The following is a 23513-nucleotide window of genomic DNA, read 5'->3' as shown; positions in this document are numbered from 1 at the left end:
TTCAGGTCTGAGTGCTTATCAGGACTTGAGCATAAGGGATCTTGGTTTCGGTTTCCATGTAGGTCTGTACCTACCAATGCAAAGTACTGAAGACACATGCAAAAGATTACAATTTACATTTGAATCAAGATAGGAGGCACTGTTGCCCCTTGCCTGACTACTTCTAGCTCCCAAAAGGTGATGCAGAGCTGTCCTCTCACTACAGAGGTGAATTCTGGGCCATGAAAGTAAATTTGCTCAGAAGCCCAAAGGCACTCATGTTTTACTGAAAACACACATTAAGCAGCAAAATTACATGAGATGGCTTCCAAGTTTACACAGGTTTACAACCACAAGTTTACAGATGGCTGCAGTGGGGAAAGCCCATGAAATCCTGGGGACAAAAAGCCAAACCACCAAGCTACAACTTTCAACAGATAACAAGCCACATTTTCAATACTCTGGGCTCACAAGGTAGGTGTCATACAAGAAGCAGGCTGCTCCATATAACCACTGAGAGCACGAATTTTTGTGCTCCTTCCCCCTTCTCACACTGGACTCTCATCTTCAAAGCAAAATACCTTGTTCTTGTCCAAAAGCCTCCACTGTCAGGTAAAACCTGGGAAGGTGTTCCCAGATGCTCCGCTGAAGAAGGAAAGTACTGCAGGCACATCACTCCCCCTCACTCACAGATGGGAAAGATGAAGCCAGAATCCATTGCTGAAGTTACAAGGAACAAGTATCAGCATGGCAAAGGCCCTGCTGGGTGTTATAAAGTAGTGCCCATTTACTTCATGAAACCTTCACCAACTGGTGATACAGCAATGCAATGCTCCTCTGATTCAACACACCACCAAACCAAAACCCATCAGGTGACTAAACCTTCTGCAGACCTGTGCATTGCAGAGCAGAGGATGTTAGACATTGAAACAAACTCACAGCTGCTACACAATGTGGTCTTAAATATAAATACCGGAAAGCAACCTCTAACCCATTGCTTCTTTCCGTTTGGGCCTGCTTCTGCCCTGCAAATTCCACTGCAAGAGCCACTCAGTCAGTGGGAAGGAACACAGTGCCAATCAGAAAGCATAAATTCAGAAAGCATCATTTCTGCCTAGCTCAGCCTCATGCCCTGGCTGCATTCTTGTCTTCACTGCTACTTTCCCAGTGTCATAGATTATCTGTCCTAGGGACTTTCACAGCTCTAGAAACATTGCCTATAACAGTAGAAAAACATTCACGATAAGCAAGATCAGGTACCCCAAAATACAGAGGCTGCATGTCTGTAACAGAGTATGGTGTAAACAAGTTATTCAGCTACCTGCAAAGAGTAATAACACCGGTTCCAGTTGCAAGAGACGCTGTGAGGACTGCTATGCCAGGACAAGTTAAGAAGTCACCTAGTCCCATATTCTATCTCTCATATCAACCACTAACACGTGCTCAAGGAAAGACTATAAGAAAGGAGAATGTTTTCCCTGCTCTTCATCTTGCTGCACCTTTGCAGACCTCACAATCAGTATCTTGGCAGCCTGTGGCTTAAGCTGTTCCCTCTAGACCATAATGTGTACTCGCCACTGATGCATCCACACGTTCCATAAATTCCTTGGTATCTTTTTGAATCCATCCGTAACTTTGCCACTGAATGATGCAGAGGCCAATAAATTCCACAGTTTAATTTTGTGTTTATTTAAAGCACTTTTTTAAAGAGAAAAGGATGACTACAGCATTGAAAAAAGGGCAAAAACACACATACAAATATAAAGATACTGAGAACATGTAGCAGAGCTCTCTTAGCTAAGAAAGTGGAGGTGCTAATTTTGCAAAGCAAAGAGGCAGATTTTACAGAGGAAAATAAAGGCTTGTGCTTTTTTTTTCGTTATCTTTTAGTTGAGTGCACGGCAAGTAAAGCAACCTGTACTCTAAACAAGCCACACTTGCAGCAATACATTACCACAAATTCCTGTCTTGGTTACCCTCACCTTTCTTCTTGCCACAGACTTCATGACTAACTCTAACCCCTGGTAGTCTCTTGTCTTGAATCAAACTGGAAGCTCTTTCAGACAGAAGCTGTCTCATGGATAATGCAGCAAGCCCAGCAGTAGGAATGTGTCATGATATAGAATCACAGAATCACAGAATAGTAGGGGTTGGAAGGGACCTCTGTGGGTCATCGAGTCCAACCCCCCTGCTGAAGCAGGGTCACCTACAGCAGGCTGCAGAGGACCTTGTCCAGGGGGGTCTTGAATATCTCCAGAGAAGGAGACTCCACAACCTCCCTGGGCAGCCTGTTCCAGTGCTCCGTCACCCTCAGAGGGAAGAAGTTCTTCCTCACGTTCAGCTGGAACTTCCTGTGCCTCAGTTTGTGCCCATTGCCCCTTGTCCTGTCGCTGGGCACCACTGAAAAGAGCTTGGCCCCATCCTCCTGACACCCACCCTTCAGATATTTGTAGGCATTTATTAGGTCCCCTCGCAGTCTTCTCTTCTTCAGGCTGAACAAGCCCAGCTCCCTCAACCTCTCCTCGTAGGGGAGATGCTCCAGTCCCCTCACCATCCTCATAGCCCTCCGCTGGACTCTCTCCAGTAGCTCCTCATCTTTCTTGAACTGGGGAGCCCAGAACTGGACACATACTCCAGATGAGGCCTCACCAGGGCAGTGTAGAGGGGAAGGAGAACCTCCCTCGACCTGCTGGCCACACTCTTCTTGATGCACCCCAGGATCCCATTGGCTTTCTTGGCAGCCAGGGCACACTGCTGTCTCATGGTTAACCTGTCGTCCACCAGGACACCCAGGTCCCTTTCCACAGAGCTGCTCTCCAGCAGGTCCACCCCAAGCCTGTACTGATGCATGAGGTTGTTCCTCCCCAGGTGCAGGACCCTGCACTTGCCCTTGTTGAACCTCATCAGGTTCCTCTCTGCCCAGCTTTCCAGCCTATCCAGGTCACGCTGAATGGCAGCACAGCCTGCTGGTGTGTCTACCACACCTCCCAGTTTGGTGTCGTCAGCAAACTTGCTGAGGGTACATTCTAACTCTTCATCCAGGTCGTTGATGAAGAAGTTGAACAAGACTGGGCCCAGTACTGACCCCTGGGGGACACCACTAGATATATAAACAAGAGCAAAACGGAAGCAACCGCCAAAGGTGCCAGTACAACTCATGGCCATAGTCTGAGAACTAGTTAAAAAGAAGTGGAACAGTCACAGCATAAGATTTATTAAGTAGCAGATAATAATTTTACATTACATAACACACAACATTGCATACTGTATTAAACCCAGTATTGCGAGCCTTATATGTTCAACTACTGATCAAGTCCCAAAATAAACATAATTATATTCTGTGTGATACATCAGTGGTTATTCTTATTACACCTTTCTTTTTTTTTTTTTTTTTTAAAAAGGCATTGTTCTTTAGTTGTTCCCTGAAACTTTGTGGTCTAGACACTTTTCTTCTTTTAAAACAGAACTGCAGTTTTTCTCCTGATTTGCTTTCACGTGGTGGAGAGGTAAAGTCAAACATCCAGTACAACAATAAAGTTGCTGGCAACATCAAAAAGGATGAAGTATAGAAATGATATATAGGGTAATTAAATGGCTCTGTAAGCTATTTGTGTATCTCTCTATATAAGCTGGCCTGACTTAATAAAGAAGCATTTCACAATAGCTTTTTGGCGCTCCTGGCTTTGTGCAAGACGTTACAGTACCCTCCAAACAGTCCCAAGCTTTCCTGCCCTTCTGACCCGGCTATGGGAAGCTGCAGAGACCTGCCTGAGATTCCTCAAAACACAACACCACATCCAGAAAGAGGAAGGGTGCAAAGTACGTACAAGTACAAAGCAGCTAGAAAACGGGACAGGGAGCATGATAAGCAAGATCCTCTCATTTCTGCAGGTGAGAGTTCAAATCTTGCAGTTATCAGCAATGGTCCAGCTGAAGGTGTGAACCATGCCCAGTTTGTCAGCTGATTGCAACTGATGGGAAACAGTGTGAGGGCTTCCCCAACCCCCTGTGCTACAAGGGCAACTGAGAGCCCAGAAACAGGCAGGCGCACGTGTCCCTCCACCTCTTGCAGGCCCACAGTTGCAGAAGCACCCAACAGATCCTTAGGGCTGACATTCTGCGTGCTGTGTTCTTTGGCCCCATCCCTGGAAACATTCAAGAGCAGGTTGGACAGGGCTCTGAGCAACCTGATCTAGTTAGCGGTGTCCCTGCTCGCTGCAGGGGGGTTGGACTAGATGACCTCTAGGGGTCTCTTCCGACCCAAAACTTTCTATGATTCTGTGACATATTTCATGCATCTATAGGGGTGGTGTAGCTGAGCAGACAAAAAGCACTGCTTCTCCAGCAGCTCCAATAACAGGTGGGTGTTTCTCGCTCTGCCACCCTGAGGCCAGAAATAAATGCCTGACTTCTCAGGGCAGGTTTGGAGCTTCAGTTCAAAGCAGATGGGATCTTTCATCATCCACCTCCCATCAGCCCACACAGGTGGCTAGAAGTTAGCACCGGACTCACAGGATCAGAAGCGCTCAGCCACCCTGTTACAACTTACAATCAAGACCAGCTGGGGGGTGACTGCTAATTGGCCGGAAGGAGAAGGGAGGGAAAAGCATGGAAGAGACGGTTATCCTGTGACATGGTAGCCTGAGACTTCACAGAATGTTACAGACCAAGACACTGCCTGCAAAGGCTCAGTGTAGTAACTCACAAACTGCCATTTGCAGCCAACCTCTATTCAGCGCTACAAAATAACAACAGTTGCTGAGCAACTCCTCTGCACATGCACCTCTCCCTGGGAGCAGACAGACAAGTGGTAAACTCAACAGAAGTCTAGCACATGGTTTTTCTGGAATGGGTTAGCAACAGAGCAGCTCTTCCTTTGCACTCTCCTAGATAAACAGAGGATGTTGCTGGTACAAAGTGCCTCAAAGTGGCAGGAACAGCATTATCACTTCAGTGCTGTTTCCTGAAGGATCAATAAACCAAGACAATCAATTCTTCTGGCTAGTCCTTATTCCCCAGGAGAAGCTGTCACTCTCATCCACCACCATTTAACCTTTCACACACATAGCCCCGTTAATTCTGTCCTCCTTAAACAGACATTCCATGAGCCCATGTGCCAGAAGAGACTACAGAGGTGGAAGTAATGTAGCCAGGTGAACACAGTATTGCTGCACTACTTCAGCACAGCAATAACATATCTATACACTGCCCTTTGAGCACCTGAAGGCATCCTTGCATCCGATTTCTTTGTACGGGATAGAGCGTCCCAAAGAAACCATACCTCTCTATCCCCCATTACTCCTCTGCGGAAGGAGTTTAAGGAACTCCCAGAGCACCATCAGACACTCACAGAAGGGGGCTGCATAGGCAGTAAATGGCACGGACAGTCGTTACAGAGCCACAGGAGTACAGCCTATTTAGAGACACACAAAACTGAAGTTTAATCCTATATAGCAAAAAGAGAGTAAAAAGGATGGGTAGAAATCTCAGGAAGAGTGGAAGAATCGTGATGATCTGCAGTGTGAAAAAGGGAATAGGGGCTATTATAGCAAAACACAGGACTGTAGTCAGAGCCTGCAGTAACGCAAAATATTTTGCTGTGATCACGCAATTATCCATAGGTCATGGAACAGGCAAGCAGAAACCCCAATTAAGATGGGCAAAACACATCACATCAGTGAAGGGACTCACCTTACTCTGAACAGGGAGTCTGTGTCAGAGCTAGAATTAAAGAACAACAGTGAAACAAACAGCTTAGTATGAAGATTGGCCATGAATACATTTAAGCTGTACGCAGAAGTTTCCATCTAAAAAGCAGCGGAGCTTGGGATAGGCTCCTAGAATGACATTTTGGGCAAAGCATTAGATAAGATGCTGGTGCAATTAATCCCTTCCTAGCCTATGTTTCACTCCCAAAATCCTTGCTGTCCGCTCCCGTGCAAAGATAGCATTAGCCAATGGTTATAACTGGAGCGCTGCCATACTCTCAGTGCTACAGACTGTGGGTCCAAAAAGCATAACCAAGAAAACCCTATTCACGAGCTTTTCATCAATCTACGTGACTTTACATTACCAAAAGAGAAAGGTTGAAATCCCTTGTACTCAGCCATGGGGACATGATGCAACAGAGAACAACTTAACTACAAGGAAGCCGTAGAAAGAGCTGTCAATGAAAGTAACTGCAACTTTAAAAAGCCCAGGAGACCTGTGGGAAATGAAAGGCCTGAGGATGGAGAACAAAGCAAAAAGAAAGCTGTCTGGCAGGCCTGGTGGCAGACGTACCCTCTCTTCTCACCCAGAAAGTCACCCTCTAGGTCCTGTGAGCTTTAGAGGGATGTCGATGAAATGCCTATGTTCTAGGATACAGCTACCGGTCATTTGCTCAGGCCTACTACAAAGACATGATCGTGGGAGGCTGGGGAAACAAGAACTTCTGGAGTACATTTCCTGCTGATCCAGCAAACACAATTACAAAGAGAAAGAGAGCAGCGTGAAACACTTGTGAGCAGAATCATTCGCATCTCACATGGTTGAGGGAAAGGAAAGGGCAGCAACTCCTTACTGAATAAAAATAGACACTTATGCTTGCCCCTCATACATGCTGCGCATATGCTTTCCAGTATCCAAATAACAGGATTTAGTTGCAAGGTTTATCGCATTAGAAAACGTAATTTCCCCAAAGACACCGCTCTTATTCTAGAGACTTTCAAGAGTCCTGAGACTTTAAAACTGTTGTTACTTTCAAGTCATCATGTCAACTAAATTGTGTGCTTTAAAAGTTTGAAGAGTCACAGTATTTCCTTCCCTGAAATTCCTATACTACTATAAAATAATTGTTTAAGTAGCTGCGGCATACATGGAGGATAACAAGAACACAGTAGCTTTCTATGTATCTTGTGGAGAAGTTGAAAATCAGTTTTTGCTTCTCCAGTTCTTCATAAACTGTATATACGCCAGGCAAAGCTGCACTGAAATGCAGCCACCTTCAAGGTAAACAGCAGCAGGTCATTCATAGGATTCAGTATAGCTCAGGAAAGGACAAAAAGAGGAGAAGGAAGAGTATTTTTCCTCAAAGGTCAGCAGGGGAAATCTAAGTATAAACTGCTAGGCCATGGCCACAGCAAAATAGTGCAGGAGAGGAAAAGGCTGAGACAAACAGAAAGAAAACTGGGATGGAAAAGAGAGGAAGGCAGAAAAAAAATATTATACAGTGTTCAGCTCAGCCACGGAAAGCTCCTGTCACAAAGTTATCTGCTGTGGGTGCCAGTTATAGAGGCAAAGAACACAATTATTATGTATTTCAAATGCACTTAATAAAGTGCACTCTAGCTGATGGTGCTCTCCTCAGCAGGTCCAGGCACAGAGCACAAAGAGAAAGGGGCCTGAGGCATTCGCATCAGGTCGCAGTTTTAAACAATTTTTAAACTAGGGCAAGGTGCCAATTCTTACCTCAAGGTGCTGCACCCAGATAGACATACGTCAGCAAAACCACCAAGTTCAGTGTATACAGGATGACCACCGATACACGTGACTCCAAAACCAAACGGTAACTTAATTTTTTAGACAAAGTTTACCACTTTTGAGTAATAAACCTGGAGCTTCATCTCAACAAGGATCACCAAGACCAAATTCAGACCTAGTGTGTTAGACACCGTCATTATATGTTATATTAGGAGTAAGTTAGCCTCCTATCTGCTTGTCTTACCAAAATCAGAAAACCTTTTCGGTGGCTTCTACCAAATGTATTTAAAAACAAAACAAAAGAAAAAAGCAAAGTGGGGTAACTTGTTGCCAGCACAAAATCCTCTTGCTTTCACGCTATGTACCTGTGTCACTGATTTGCAGTTTTTGCCATGGGCAAACCAGCCATTTGGGATTTATAGAAGATTGTTCTCTGTAGATCTTGGAGTACTTTTGATGGCAGCCACGTATCATTTTACTGGCAGGGAAACTGAGGAACACGGAGATATGACTTGGCCATGTGTCAGAAGACAGCAGGTTTCTATCCCCATTTCTCTTCAGGACCGTTTTACAGAAGGGAGGCAGGATCATGGCACAGTCTTGATTCTGTGCAGTTCACCTGCCGCAGACAGATTTTCTAAGTCCAAGCTCGGGGCAAAAAAGCCTACTGCTGGCTAGTTCACATTGCACCAGGCCTCAGCAACACTGAGGTCCTCTGCGTGCTGCAGGCAGGCAGGCCTGCTCTTTTTCAGCAACAGCGGGGTCTAGCCAAACATGTATGATGAACTCATCACAAAAGCAATCAGGCATTAATTTGGTCAATCATGCTGGTGACAGCAAATCCAGTTCTCCAACCGGACTGTTTGACATAAGGCTCAAGCTAAATTGAAGGACAGAAAAAATGTCTCCAAAATATCAGTCTATAGAACAGAAGCAGAAAAATTTACATATCGACCCACCCACACATCTTTCTTTTTTTCTTTTTAAGAAAAGGTTACCCAAGAGTTAAGTAGAACCGAAAATAAAATGCATTTAAAAAATTAAATTGGGTCTTCCAGGCACTAATAATAAAAAGGTAGCCCACCCTCCAATCCTTCTCATTTAGAAGAGTATTTATTTGGAGTTTCTATTAGGCTGCTGCATGCACTGCGTGTATCCTGCTTCAGTAAAGAAGAGTCTTTTTGAAGCATCACTTGACTTTGTTTTAAATATCTCACTACAGTTTCCATTTTAGCTCTGCAAGATGATTATTTTCTCTCACCAAACTGAAGTTATACAGCAGTTGAAAATGCTGATGGCTTAACTGGTTTCCTTCCCCCCCCCCCGCCTCCACAGCAGCCCTGAGGGGTTTTAACTCTTTCTGCAGCACTGAAATCCTGCTTTTGGAGTTCAATGTTTAACTCGCGCTGGGAGACTCATAAATATTCGGAGTCACTCTCTCCCTCTCTGTTTGATTAGGAAATGAGCCTTTAACTCAATGTAATCCCCAAGCCATTAACAAAAAAGCCCTCAACAGCTCCACTATTAGAATTTCACTCCTAACCCACAGAGGATTGAATTAGATTAACATAACTACCCGCAATCTGAGTTTATTTTCTGTGCCAGATAGAAATGTGTCTTCAGGAAACGAAAAGAAGAGAGCAGGAGAGCAAGCATAGCATAATGAAATGTAAAAACAGAGAGATGAGAAATAGATGGACAGATGTACAGGTGAAGTGATAAAAGAGGTAAGAGAGAGCAAGAGAGAGAGATAGCTACACAATCTTTAATAACTGGCTACTGGCTTTGGGGGTTTTATTCAGAAGGCCCCTAAAAACAGAATTGTTTCAAGAACAGTATTTTTTTTTCCTGCTGATGTTTACTCCATATTCTCAGTGATTTACAGTGAGACACCTGAGCATGCTGTACTCCAGGCACCTGTGCAGCAGATTTGGCACAGGTTTTATTTATAATTCCCAGGAGATGTCATACTCAGCAATGAAAGGAGGGGCATGAAGAAGAGAATCTGCATGTCAATCATTACTTCACAGTCAAAGAAACAAATAAACTAGGATGAAACAAAAGGTGTTTATTGTTTGGCTTTTTTAAGGAATGAAAAATAATAGTGCAACAGCCCTGTGACAAACTACACTGTGTAGAAAAAGTCAGTTTGGAGACTGATAGGTGCTTAGTCCACAAAACATGAAACATTAGTGAAGAAGAAACTAAATAACAAATACTTCCTTCCAAATAGTGCATCAAAGTCTTCCTTCTAACCACAGATAACTGCCTCCTTCCCTCCCCTCACATAAAAGTGGTCCCTTAAATCATTGACTGGTACGCTACAGGACAGGAGATGCTTGGTTATTTTTTCCAAATGCAGTAATAAAAAGATACGACAGGTTTAACAGGGAAAAAGACCCACATGCTGTTGAAAGAGAAGGATAAAGTCCAGCAGTAATGTGAACACAACTATTGAATAGTCCAAACAAATTCTGAAGACTAAATCTTTTCTAGCTTTATACTTGGAGAACTTCTTTTGAAATGCTTGGATTTCTGCAAAAACATATAGTAAATGACTTTTTGCAGTAATTCCCGAGCGTAGTCATGCTGATATTTCTGTTTGTGTAAGGAAAAAAAAAGATTTAGTTTTTATTTTTCAAGCGATGTCACTTGGTTTTCAAGGGGGCGGGGGACCCTCAGACCAGCTATATGATAGATTCTTTGTTCGCTACAGCAATTTTATTTCTTTAATACCTTTCAGAAAAATCCGCTCTCCTTTTATTACACAATAATTGCGTTGTCACAGAAAGGCAATAGATGTAATATCACACCTAAACAAACAGAAAAGGGACTTAAATATAAATACATTGAAATTATTTAAGTAAAGCAAAAAGCCTTAATAATCAAAGTGAAGAGTCCTATGATGAGAGTGGTCAGGCTGACAGTTTTATTTGGGGGGAGGGGAGCTTCACAGCAAGAGGTGTATTGTAATGATCATTCTGGGCATTACTTATGTATGTAAGTTTACTGTGTTTATCTATATTGTCCTAAAACCCTTCCTTATGTCTAGAATTCTAGCTGAAAGATGGAGCATTTATATCAATGGTTAAAAACTTACAAAGAAGTAATTTGTTGTAAGTATTTTTTGTTCCTAAAAGTTAAGTTAAAAACTTGCAGTATTATCAAATGTACAGGAAAGAAATGCAAAATAAAGAACTGAAGAGCAAGCCTATTTGTGACCTTTCGACAGTCATTCAGAGCAATTCAGCTACCGTCTATTACTTGGGACTTGATATTTTAACTGTGAGACAGCTCTGGTCTTATTATTCTATTTTTATTAGATACTTGTTCCTCCAAATTAATTTAAGTTTAACTTCATTTTATTTGTTGTTACTTTCAAAAATGGCAAATTGTGGAGAAAAAAGTTTTTAGAACATATATTTTATGAGAAATTTATACTAAAAAACTTAACATACCGAAACTAAAAATTGTAATATCGGCATTTGATGGGGTAGACATTATAAATACAAGAAACCCAGGAAATTTTTCTATATTTAAAAATAAATATCAAAACCAAATTTTGTAAAAGATATAACTGAAACCTCTGAGGCAAAAACATGAAACAAGAAAAACCTCTCTGTTTTGACAAAAACGTTTTGCTGAAACCTCTTAATAAAAAACAATTTCTGACTAATTATTGTCTTCCCTCTTTTCATATTCCTGTTAACAAAAATACTCCAAAAATACATAATTGTTCAAACATTTTGCATTTTGGCTGCTTTAAAGCAAACAGCTCATTGTTGATGAGAGAGCAAGTTCTTTCTTTGATAGCCACTGTGAGGACTTTGCAAAGACTTGCACCCCTCTTTTGTCATTGAAGAGACTTCAGTTGCTTTAGGACTTCTAAAATAAAGAAACATCAACCACTCAATGATAAATACATTCAGTAAAAGCAAAATTTCATTTCATCTCCCTGCTAAGAGAGGGTTTGATATGAAGCTGGGGGGTGTTGGTTTTTTTAATAGAGGAAAGGGTATCACTTGGTTCTTTTAAGACAGGACTGCTGAAGTTTCCAGGTTTGCCTTTACCAGCATGGGATAAATAGCACCTGTCCTTGGTAAGCCCTTAAGCAGGGTTACGTTATACATTGACCTTTTTGGAATGCCAGCAAACCTAACCGTTTCTATTCCCAAAACAAAACTGTTCCACTCAAACTTTCATTTGCTTGTTTCCAGAGGAAAAAGCCACTCTCAAATAGTGAAACCACCCGATTTCTACAAAGTTCTGAATCAACTCCTCTCCTTGTGGGTCACACTGACCTTCCTCTGACAGTGTGGAAATAGGAGAAAAAAAAAAATTATTACCTTTAACCATATTGAGATGCTGCCATCACTTTTAGCCCAGAAAAAAGGATTGGTACTGAGCAACATTTGGATCAAAAAAAACCTCAAAACAAAACACATCCCCATAAATGCAATAAAAGGTAGAAGTTTGCTACTTACATGCTGCAGGCTGAGAGACGAAGGAAGCTCGAGGCTGGAGTAGAATTTCCCTTGCCCTCAGGTGTTTCTAATTGCTGATTAAATATCTTTTGGTTCCGCCTGCACCAGCCGACAGTCCCCTCTGCGTCTCTGCCTCTCTTTGTGACTAGGACACAGTACTCTGAGTCCCAACCTATAAATAGATCCCAGCTCTGTGATTGATATAACAGGCAGCTGACAAAAAAAAAAAAAAAAAAAAAAAAAGAAAGAAAAAAAAAAAAGAAAAGAAATAACGAGGTCTTAAGCAAAGCAGCAAAAGCTGGGCTTTTAACTCTGCACTGTGCCCAGGGAGGAGTCCCCCACAGTCACCCGTGGGCATCAGAAAGAGAAAGTGCAAGGCAATTACTTTCCCAGCAGCATTACAGCAACTTGAGGCATGTAAAGCGAGTGAACAAAATTCAATGCACAAAGAAGGAGAGGGAAAGCACAACTGGCAGACTGCATCCAACTCTTTTGCAATTTAACAAAAATAAATGCCATTTTAAAAACAAGTTGGGGATTCTGACAGAATGAGAGAGGAGTTCGGAGTTGAGTTCTGGGGGTTGATCCAGGTGTGCTTGTATTTCTGCTGCAGAATAAACCAGGGCTAGTGTGTAGGTAGGTTAGCAATTTAACAGCTTGGCAGTCGGCTTAGGGTCTCTGTCCACAAACACTATTTGATGAGGCTGTTCCTGAAAACAAAACTGAGGGCATTGATGGTACCATCCCTATTGAGTCAGCAGAAGTTACTTAGCTTTCAAGGACCTGAACCATCATTCCTGCTCACATTCTTGATTGCCAGGAGAAAACTGACAAGTTACAGATATCAGCACAGCTCTTTTCCAGAGGCTGAGCTGGGAGCTCACCATCTGGGCAACGACTTGAGAGAATGCATCAGGAATGCTTCTGCCCTGGTCCCCATTAATAGACGCAGGAGTAATGGTCCTGGATTTTTCCATAACTAACATCTATAGGTTCTCCTGTTAGAGCGACAGTCAGGCAAGGCCAACAGCTTTTCCAGGCAGCAGCTGGTTCTCCAAGCATTCGCCAACACCTAGATACTCATGATCTCCAGCAGAACCTTAATAGCTATGCAGTTTCCTAGCAAAAGGACTCAGAGACAAGGCAGCTCCTGACGAATACCAGGGGAAGGGTGAGGAAGAAGAGGGAGAACAGTAGGCAGAGGGAGGCAAAACAGCTTTTGCTACACTGCTACCTGTGGCAGTATCTCTTAGAATCATCCCTAGCACCATGCTCAGCTCTGCAGCCAAAATTTAGTGCAGACAGTACCAGATCCACCAGCCTTCTTTTCAACATTCTGCTAGGCTTGCTTGAGCTGAGTTGGTAAAGAAATGCTGAACTCATAAAGAGCAGGATAAAATCCTCAGGCACCAAGCCCATGCTGAACTCCATGGTTCTTTGGCTCAGTGGCTAACAGTACCTGAACAATTTAAGCTAGTTTAGGCATGTCTACAGTGCACTGCAGCTGCTGCTCTTGCTGGAATAAAGAAAGTTAGTTCAACAGGAGCAGCTATCCTAAAGCGAGGCAAGGACCCACCACATCATAGCCACATCAGTTCAGCTGCAGCTATTGATTATATGGGAAGATGAAGTCATTTCCTCTTTTTGGGCCAAATCCTGCTGCCTGCATAATTCACCTCTTGTCAATATGCTTTGTGTCTAAGCTGGTAGGATTTAGTCAACAAGTTTTTCAAAAAAATGCCCTTCTCTCAGGATAGGGACCTGATGAAGCACTGGGCAAAGACTCATGACATTTAGACATTTTCCTCAGTTGAGCTACTGCCCTGTGTGAAGTCTGGCTTGCCACTTTACCACTGCTGCATATCCCCCAGCTTTAAAAATCACAGAGATAACAATACTTGACACTGCACTTTAAAGCACTTTGATATCTACAGATGAAGACCTACAAATGAAGAGGGGAAAAAAGAAAAGTGTCTGACAGGCTAAACTCCAGCGTGGAAACACATGCTCAGTTCCCTGCCAGATTCTGGTCCTTCACCTTCACCTGGCTGAATGAGATCTCAGATAAAAAATTACCTGATCAAACAAAGGGAATTTTTAATTTCTGCCCTCTCATTTGGGCTGGCTAGTACAAGATGTTTGGGGCTTTAATATTGAGAGCTGTAAAACATTTTACACTTCCCATTGCCATCGGAAGTAATTTTAGAAGCTTAGCACACAGAATGATCAGATCAAGGTCCCAAAACAGGGGCACCTAAATCCAACAGTTACTTTTGAAAAATTCAGCTTTAACAAAGACATTGTCACATAGACCCTGCAGGTGTTACCAGTGTCAGACTGTTATTTGCCATACTACATTGCTGACACCTAAAGATCTTCAAATACTGCTCTGTCAAGCCTTATGTTGTAACTCCACGATGCAGTGTGTATCACTAGGATGCTTTGGGCACATCTCAACCAGGTAGCTGGGAAGCTCTATTCAGTTCTCAGGTCCGGGTCCAGTGCTTATCATTGGCATTCCATATCCACAGCAGAGCAAGACCTGGGCATACATCAGTACCCTATCCTTCCACTTTCTGCCTGGAGGATGAAGGGGTGAGGACTTGCCAGCATGCCACAGTTAGCTAGTACAGAAGAACCTTGAATGGAGTCAGCATTCCTCCATACTTCCTCTCTGCCTTTAGACTGTAGGATGTATGACCTTAGCTGCTCACCACAGGGGTACCCAGCAATCCAGAGAAGATATAATTTAGGTAAAACTTCAAACACAAGACCCCTACCCCCACTGCCAGCACCCCAGTGCACAAACACCTCTTAATTCCAGCCTCCAGTTTCAGGGTGAGGCAGGGAAAGAATACAACAGTAGAGGCTGTAAAACTGAATGCCTACTTCAAAACGCTGTAAAAAGAAAGCCAGAAGATTTCAAAAGCACCCTCAGATACATTAAAAAAAAAAAATCAACGTCAATAACTTATAGACTATATAAAGGTTCAACTCTTTCCTTGACGCACCCAAGTAGAAGACATTGCAAAGTGCAAGTGCAGCTTTATAGCCTTTTCTACTTGTTGTTTGGAAAGGTATTTTTTTTAATGCTTCTTGCTAGGGCCACTTTCATCATAAGCCTTTACTTCAGTCTCAGATTCTCACATCTATAGCAGAGGTAAAATTTCAGTGTTTAATTTTCTTCAAACAAAAAGAATTTGAGCTTTGCACGTATAAATCTGGTCAGAATTTGCTCAGCTGCATACAAGCTATTATGGAAGAATGCAAAATACACTTTCCTTCTAATGACAAAAACAAAAATTCACAGCTCCCCTTTTAAACAGGGACAGAGCAAAACCAGTTGAAGCTTGAAAATACTCAGATAATCTTTGTCCCTTCTCCTGTGAGCCTCAAGATGCTTTTGTGCACGTGATTTACGTGCCATAAATTTAGAGCTCAGAACCACTGCTGCTTTTATATTAGGAAATGAAGGTATGAATAAAAGTTTTAAAAGATGAACTGAAAGCCAGCTTTGCAGTTTCCAAGGCTAGCCACAAACTAAGACGACTAATTGTAACACACAACAAAAAGTTTCTTCAGCAGACTCACGCTGCTTTGAAAAAGTCTCACAAACCCAAAACTCCAGAACAGCTGTGTTAGTGCCCTGCTGGATTTAGGGTGGTGTGAATTGCACAGATTTCAGACAGGGACTACTTAAATGCCAAAAAAAGATACTATAAAATGATAACTCTTTTCACAGAAAGGAAATGAACATCAGAAAAAAATCTTCCAAGACTGCAAAAATAACAAGATAAGGAATAAAAGATAAACAAAAGGAAAAGTTTGAGTAGCAACACTCTTCTGAATGCTTGGCACTCAGATTACGACTCAGATCTGGTATAACTATACTATGCATTTTGATACAAAGCACGTATCCTGAAAAACAGCAAATGATCAAGAGGGAAATGCTGATATTATTTCCTTATATGATTTTAATGCTGCAAACTTCATATTACTTCAATGTTCTTTTTCTGTGCAACCAATATCCATAGCAGGGTATTTTTTGGCACATGCTGAACCCAAAGCCCATACATCTGCACCCAGTTCTTTCATGTACCCTCCAGGATGGTGCATGCCATGCTGCCATGTCAAGTCTCTGTAATCACCAGGGAAAGTCACACTGCTCAGTTAAAACACTTGTAAACTTTGCTCCTTCTTTAGCTCCTGTATGTTTTATTATTTTTCAGGAATGTGAAAATGACTAAGATTTTAACAGAAGTCCCTTACCAGATTTAGCCATTCCAGCTAAAGGTGTTACCATCCTCCAGCTGCCTGCCAGCAGGAGGTTAGGATTCCAAAAGCTCTTTTGCAGAAGGGAACCTGCAAAAATTTTCTAAACATCTTCAAGCTAAGCACATTAGGTTAGGACTAAGGAACTTTCCTGGATTAGGCAGCACCCAAATCTACTCTTCCATTTTCAGAGCTGCAGGCAGAGAAAAGTCTTCACCTGGCATGGCTATTTGCAGAGTTAGTCTGTGGAGAGGCACTATCCGTGGCTGCTCACTAGAGGTTATGCCATTGGCTTTAACAAGAACAAGAGCAAGCACAGAAGAATGCTACTCTCCCTTGTTTTTCTGAGTCCCATCAGTAATAACAATGCACTAATGAAAAATAGCTTGGCCTGAGCAACAAAACACATACCCGAGAGCATTCAGAGACTATCCAGAGTGAGCATTCAGTTCTACAGGTACACACAGAAATAAAATCTGTAAGGATTTAACTAAAGTCTGCAAGCACCAGGACAATCATATGCTGCATTACATTTAAACACGCAACCTTTGCCAGTCTATCACGTACTGTATGACAACACAGTCCCTTCTACCCTTACCTCCTTTAGATCCCTCCTAAACTTCCACTTCTGCTGCAGAGACTTTGCTTAAAAGGGCTTCTGTGTTTACACCCAGCAAAAAGCACAAAACAGAGTAAGACTTCTTGGATGTACTCCTGCCTAAATTGTGTAACCACAATATTCTCTCGCTGGAAACCACCACCATCTTCTTCCAGTTGCACGCTGCAACACATTTCACCAACATTGGGCTGTCAATTCCATCACTTGGGGCAGGTACCTTTCGCGCTTTCAACTTCTTGAGGGTGCTTTGCAGAAACTCATCACTGTTGTACCACTTGTTTAGGACTTTGTTTAGCACTAGCAAGTCCACACCTGTGCTGGCAGAGCATTAGCTATGCACTCAGACAAATCTCAGAGCAGCCCCGCAGCCTACTAAGGTCAGCTTCAGGCAAGAGATACTGTTTCACGTTCTCAGTGACCTTGGTCATGGTGGGGGGAGAGAGAGGAAGCACAGTAACTGTCATAATAAAGCTCGTAGCAATTTTGATAGCAGGAGAAGGAGGACAAAGTGAGATTTAAACCAGCTCTGGTGCCAGATCAAATAGGGACCAGGACTGCCAGAAACAGGTTCCCCTTGGGTTTTTGTTTTTAATTCAGATTGCTTCAGACAACTTCTACAAAACCCAAATAACTACATTATAACCACAGATGGGCCTAGCCATGGTGCCTGGCTCCAGAGCTAAACTCCTTACAGCCAGACTCTTAGCTCAGCTCCCCAGAAGAATCATCACCGTTTTCCAAATGCGTGTAGGTGGGGTGGGGTGAGGTGGGGCGTGGTGTTACCGCTCCCTCTCCTCCTTTTCAAGGAGAGGTTCTATACTCTTTGATTGTGTGTCTTGCTCAATTAGAAGATATTTTTTAAAAATAAAAAAGGCGGCAAATAACTGATGAAGTTCCTCAAAGGAAGGGGATGTTCCTGGCTGCAGACACCCAGAGGAGCAATAAGCCCTTCCCGGAGAAGCCCTCCGCATGCAAGCTGAGGAGTTTCAGGGCTGCTCACCTGCCTGCATCCCCACCGAGGGCAGGCGTGCAGGCTGGCACAACCCAGCGGAGCTCTCGGAGGAAAGCGAGGTGCGACGCTAGTTCCTCAGCCTCTAAAGCGAGGAAATAAGTAAAGAGAAATTCTGCAGTGGGTCCCTCGTGAGCCCCCTCCAAAGCAACACCACTGATCTCCTGCCTTGCCTCATGTCCCAGCCAAGTTAACTGTGTCTGAAGAGCTCTTACCCCTGCCCTGAGGTCGGGACGCTCACTGCTCTGAAGAAGGCAGCGCTGCTCTCGCCCCCTGTCAAAATACCACCAGGCAGGTATCACTCCACATATCTGCATCAGGTGTCTGTGGCGAGGTGCTGCCCACGGGGTGGCCTCTGTGAGGAGAGGCCGGGCCTGCCCCATGCCGAACACAGGTGGTTCCAGCCGGCTGCTGTGGGCCCTCCGCAGGGCACAGCTGGGCCCCGCAGCCAAGATGGTGGCGCCTGGGCGAAAATGGGTTTCGAAAGGACAGAAAACACTGCACTAGCAGTGAGGAACGGCCCTGCAGACAGCCAGGGCAGAGCAGGAGGGGAGAAGGCACTCCGGGTGCCGGAGCAGACTGTCCCCTGCAGCCCCTGCGGAGACCGCAGTGGAGCAGGTGGATATTTCCTGAAGGAACTGCAGCTCGCAGCTGGCCAAGGTCAGCCCACCGCCATGTCTCACAACAGATAAAAGTCTGCTTTGTTCAGTAGCTCTCCCTTCTGCAGCCGAGACCCAGGCAAGCCAGTACTCCCAGCCAGGTGATCTCCGGCTGGCGCGGCCAGGGCTTCTGTGCCGGGCACGGTACGCCACAGGGTTGAGTAGAAGGAGACAGGCCACCAAAACTGACCCTGAGCAATACTGGAAACTGTCTTGTTACTGTGGGAGAGACTATTCTCCCACAGAGAGCACACCAAAACCCTACCTACAACTCCTGACGAGGGAATTAAACCACCTGATGTGGGAGGTACTTGAGGGCACATATGACTTTTACAAACACAGTGATGTGCATGCAGATGCCTGCCTCAATTCCCTCAGTGGCAGTGAAGATCTGCCACCATAATATCGCTCCCTCACTGTGGGTAAATCAAACACGAAATGGCAGGCTAAACATCACCCGCACAGAACCCTCTCCAGCACATAAAGCTATGGCAACGTTCACTTGCGCTCCAAGTGAATGTGGATCTGTGTCTCCAGCTAATGCCTCTCAGCTGTGTGCCATCTAAAATCATTTCTGAGCCCACTCTGTGGCTGCCAGGCCCTGGGCAGAGAGCTGCAAGCCCTTGTAACATGTCGAACAGGCACAGACCCGGGTAAAATTCCACACCACCCCCCCGTCTCTCTTTCTTCAGGCTAACCATAGCAAGTTCTGCTGAACATTGGCTAAGCTTCATCATAGCAATAAGTGAGATAGTTTCTCCCCCTTTCACTGTGATTCTGCTGCAGTATCATCAGCCTCCGGACCTCATCACCTCAAGTCTTTCTTCATCTCAGTGCTGCCAGTCACATCTGAAATCTCTCCAGACTGAAACCCTTCCTGCCCTGCTGTCTGGTGCACCTCATAATTCAGAGCATTTCCTCTCCAAGAGAGTGGAGGGAGGGAAGAAAGAAAGGGCAAGAGCCTCTTCTTTAAATGTTACCCATATTTGCAAGAAAGAAGAGCAAAGCAAAATGATTTTGTGTTCCCTTCCTCTGCTTCCCAGGCAGTCAGAAGCTCAGCTCCCTGACACCATGGACATCCCAGATGAAGGAACAAGGTTACAGCACACACAGAGTGGGGACAAGCTGCAGGGGTGGTCTTTCCTGCTGCCGAGCTTTACAGAGCCTCTTCTTTAAATGTTACCCATATTTGCAAGAAAGAAGAGCAAAGCAAAATGATTTTGTGTTCCCTTCCTCTGCTTCCCAGGCAGTCAGAAGCTCAGCTCCCTGACACCATGGACATCCCAGATGAAGGAACAAGGTTACAGCACACACAGAGTGGGGACAAGCTGCAGGGGTGGTCTTTCCTGCTGCCGAGCTTTACAGAGCCTCTTCTTTAAATGTTACCCATATTTGCAAGAAAGAAGAGCAAAGCAAAATGATTTTGTGTTCCCTTCCTCTGCTTCCCAGGCAGTCAGAAGCTCAGCTCCCTGACACCATGGACATCCCAGATGAAGGAACAAGGTTACAGCACACACAGAGTGGGGACAAGCTGCAGGGGTGGTCTTTCCTGCTGCCGAGCTTTACTGCTTGTTGCAGTCACTCAAGATTTAGTCTGAGGATGGTTTGCACTGAGAGGACGTGGAGGAAGGGCCACACACATGGCCCCAGAAGAGAGGTGGTAGTACCAGGGAGTACCGGGATAATGCAGCTGATGCTCAGGCAAGCGCACCACAACGGCTCCCCTCAGCCAGCCAGAGCTATGTGCTGCCAGCCGACAGCCTGCCAGGCCAAGAAGGAGCCAAAAAAACAACAGTTTCCCTAACAGCAGTCTTGTCATGTGCCACAGACAGCATCCCCCCTTGTAATGCCTCCGAGGCCCTGGTGGGGAACAGACAGTGCCTGTCCGCCGCACTGCTGGAAAAGCTGTGGGCTGCTGCTGGGCACAAAGGTACCCTGCAGTTCACCACAGATATTCAAAGCTGCTGGAACCTGAGCTGGAGCTCAGGTACGGCACAGTCTATAGCAAGCTATCTTGTCCTCCATCCTCCCCTCTTCCCCACCTCCCACCTACCCACTGTAAAAAGATGTCACATTCATTGAGACTTCAAAGTGAGGCAGGGGAAAAAAAATCTGTCAAATTCTTAACCTCAAGTGGATTTACCCAAAGCCCCTTGGAAGCAGCTGCTTGAGGACGGTTTCTGTCGAGTCCGTGTTTCACACGCAGACATTTGGTTGCTCAGTCCCTTGCTGCCGCTTTAGTCTGTGATCTTGCTGCAGCTGTACGTGTCCTCTTCTGGAATAACCAGTCCCTTCATCGCTTCTGACTGGGGCTCTGCTGCTGCCGGGAGGTGAGGCCCAGCTCCTCGCCAGTCCCCTCCCTCAAGGAACATGTCACGGGCATGGCCTCACACACACTTGCTCACACACAGCCGGGCTGCGACTCCCCGCTGAGCACGAGAGGAAGATCTAAAGCAATCACAGTGGCTTCTTCCCTGACATGCCACATACCATGCAGCTCTCCCATGCTCACAAGCTTGGAAAAAGAAAAAAAAAAAAAAAGAACCCACCATGAAATCACAACCTTTTTTAGCACCTCTGTGCAACATTAAGCTCCTTGCAAGAAGTGGTGGCTTCATCCCTCTGCGTCTTTGCAAGCCAGGGCAGTGGCATTGGAGCACTTCACAGCCAGGTAACAGAAACTCCAGGAGGAGCAGCCTCATTTTTATGTCACACAGCAAATAAGGGTACACTAGCAAAACAGAGCTATACAGGGCTACTTCAGCATGCTTTGAATAAGCTGTTTTGGATTTTGGCAGAAAGAGAGCCTCGTGCATATGGATTTTATATCCAGATGAGAACCAGGCTATATTAATTCAAATGGATAGCACCATGAGATTGTATCTAAGCTGACTTATCACTGCATGGTGCTCTCCTGTGACCTGTAAATACACCTTAAGTAGCATAGACAAGAACAAAACCTCTGTCTCTTGAATACATCATGTGCCTTGCCATGAGATCTTGGGATTCATTCACCTGGTGAAACCCCACGGAAATTTGCAGGACAGACTGCCTTCTGCTCTTTGGAAAGCCTATCCTCCAGAGCTGTTGTACTACGTCTGCGTAATTCTTCCAGAGAAGTTTCTTTTTGCCACATTATTATATGACACAATTCATATTTTTAAATTTGTAGAAATGGGATGTTAGAGAAAGTATAGCCTGTGGAAATTTTTTCATGTCTCCTTGCTAAGTTTCCAAAGAAACAGCTTATGTTTAAAAAAAGTTATTTTATTCTTCACTTTCTCATTGGTCACTAGCTTGCATCCAGGCAGAAAACAAGCCTCTAATTTGGAGGCAGGTGGACTGCTGGTCCTAACTACAGGGCATGTCATATTTCTCAGCTGTATCAGCAGATTCCTCAAGAAAACACTCTCCTCAAGCTCAGTCATTCTTTTATGAAATTTAACAAAAAGCTGAATTTTGGAGGAATTATTTGGAAGTCTTCTATGTTAACCACTACTATTCTTAGTGGTGGTAGCAATTCGGAGAAATTGTTACTCACTGCAGAAAACTTTAATCAAAGAGCAAACACAGCAAACAAGACTTGACACCAAAAGCCACAATGTCAGGAAGCAGCCCCCTGCCCTGAACTGCTAATCGATTCCCTCTTTCAAAGGTGATTTCTTCAGCCAGGTTCTCCAAAAACACAAACTCTTGTTTCACCTCCTTCTTCCGAATGTGTGAGTCTATGTGGAGAAACTGCTTCTGCATTGCTACATTAGGCTTCCGAAATGTTACCTGTTCCCCTTGCAAACATTATTAAGTGAGTTGTGAAGACGGACAGCCCCAGTGGTCCACATAATGGCAAGACTACAAACAAAACCCATTCAGCCATTACCTTTATTTCATGGTACAGAGCAAGAAAAAGTAAGGAAGTTCCCTGACAAAAATGTCATTAATGCTGTGCCGTGACAGAGATGACTACATAATTACTGTCCATCTCAGAGTTAGTTTGTGTTTCCAGATGCCTCATAAATGATAATTTTTACAACTAATTACAGACACACTGTGGTGACTCACCAGCCAGACTTGTAACCCTTTCATGTTGCTGTTGTTGTTGTTGTTATTACAAGCAGCATTCAGAACCTGGGCCCTTTGACACTGAACACTACACATATGTAAATATGTAAATATGGTCTCTACTGCAAATACTTTGTAATTTGAGGCCTGGTCTGCATCATTTTTGTATGAATGTAACCATCCCACTTCACAGGAATGATTTTATAAGAATATTGCACTGAGCAAAGTTATATAACTATAACCACATTTATGTTAGTTTAGCTTCCATTTCCAGAGAAGCTATGCTGAACTAAGTGTATCATACCAAAGCAATACGTATGCTAGCACTGTACGAGTTTAACTATACTGGGATCCAAAATCACAGAGAAACCAGTACTCTGACTGACAGAGACTAATGTGATGAAAACTGGGGCACACATAAGCTAGAGGGCAGAAGATACAGTCAGTACAGACATCAGCAATTTCACATCTGCACCTCAACTTACCTCCGGCAAGAATCTTCTACTGAAAATTTTGAGTGTGCATTGCCTTCTCAGGTACCTGAAACAAAGAAGCCTTGTTTCCAATAGCTTTCTCTGTCATGTTTGACTAGCTTTTTACCTGTATTATACTGAGGCTGCAATATTACTCACCTTTTACTAAATTCCAGGGAATCCACATGCATTAGCAGCATTATGAATGGCCAGAAAAAAGGAAGCTCGTGCCTTACTAGTCGCTAGAGAATCTACGAGAGATGCTGACCAGCCAGTGGATCCTCTGATGCACACACAGTAAGATGTGAGCCTCAGCTGAACTCTTCTGTAACTGGGGCATTTGGACAGTCCCTGTCCCATGTGGATTTCCTGAACTCTAATACGAGTGAGCTCATTCTGCAGTCTTTCCCTAAAGGATAATAATAAGGTCTTCCTCCTCTACCTGTCACCTATTTCATGAAACTTGTGTGAACTTAATACCTTTCAGACTTCTGACTG

General features: G+C 44.1%; 1 protein-coding gene across 1 annotated transcript in view; it reads right to left on the bottom strand.

Moving 5' to 3' along the window:
• The window catches only part of ESRRB (estrogen related receptor beta), a 143253-nt gene extending 120187 nt beyond the window's left edge, over positions 1-23066 (bottom strand). Inside the window, exons 1-2 of the mRNA XM_075425673.1 lie at positions 23028-23066; positions 11925-12096 (exon numbers count right to left, since the gene is read on the bottom strand). Of these exons, the coding sequence (XP_075281788.1) occupies positions 11925-11926 (2 nt within the window). The 5' untranslated portion in view covers positions 11927-12096; positions 23028-23066. The remainder of the gene's footprint in view (positions 1-11924; positions 12097-23027) is intronic.
• Between the last annotated feature and the right edge of the window lie 447 nt (positions 23067-23513).

The sequence above is a fragment of the Opisthocomus hoazin genome, chromosome 7 (genome assembly GCF_030867145.1).
Source record: "Opisthocomus hoazin isolate bOpiHoa1 chromosome 7, bOpiHoa1.hap1, whole genome shotgun sequence".
Lineage (NCBI taxonomy): Eukaryota > Metazoa > Chordata > Aves > Opisthocomiformes > Opisthocomidae > Opisthocomus > Opisthocomus hoazin.
This window is presented reverse-complemented; position numbering and strand designations above follow the sequence as displayed.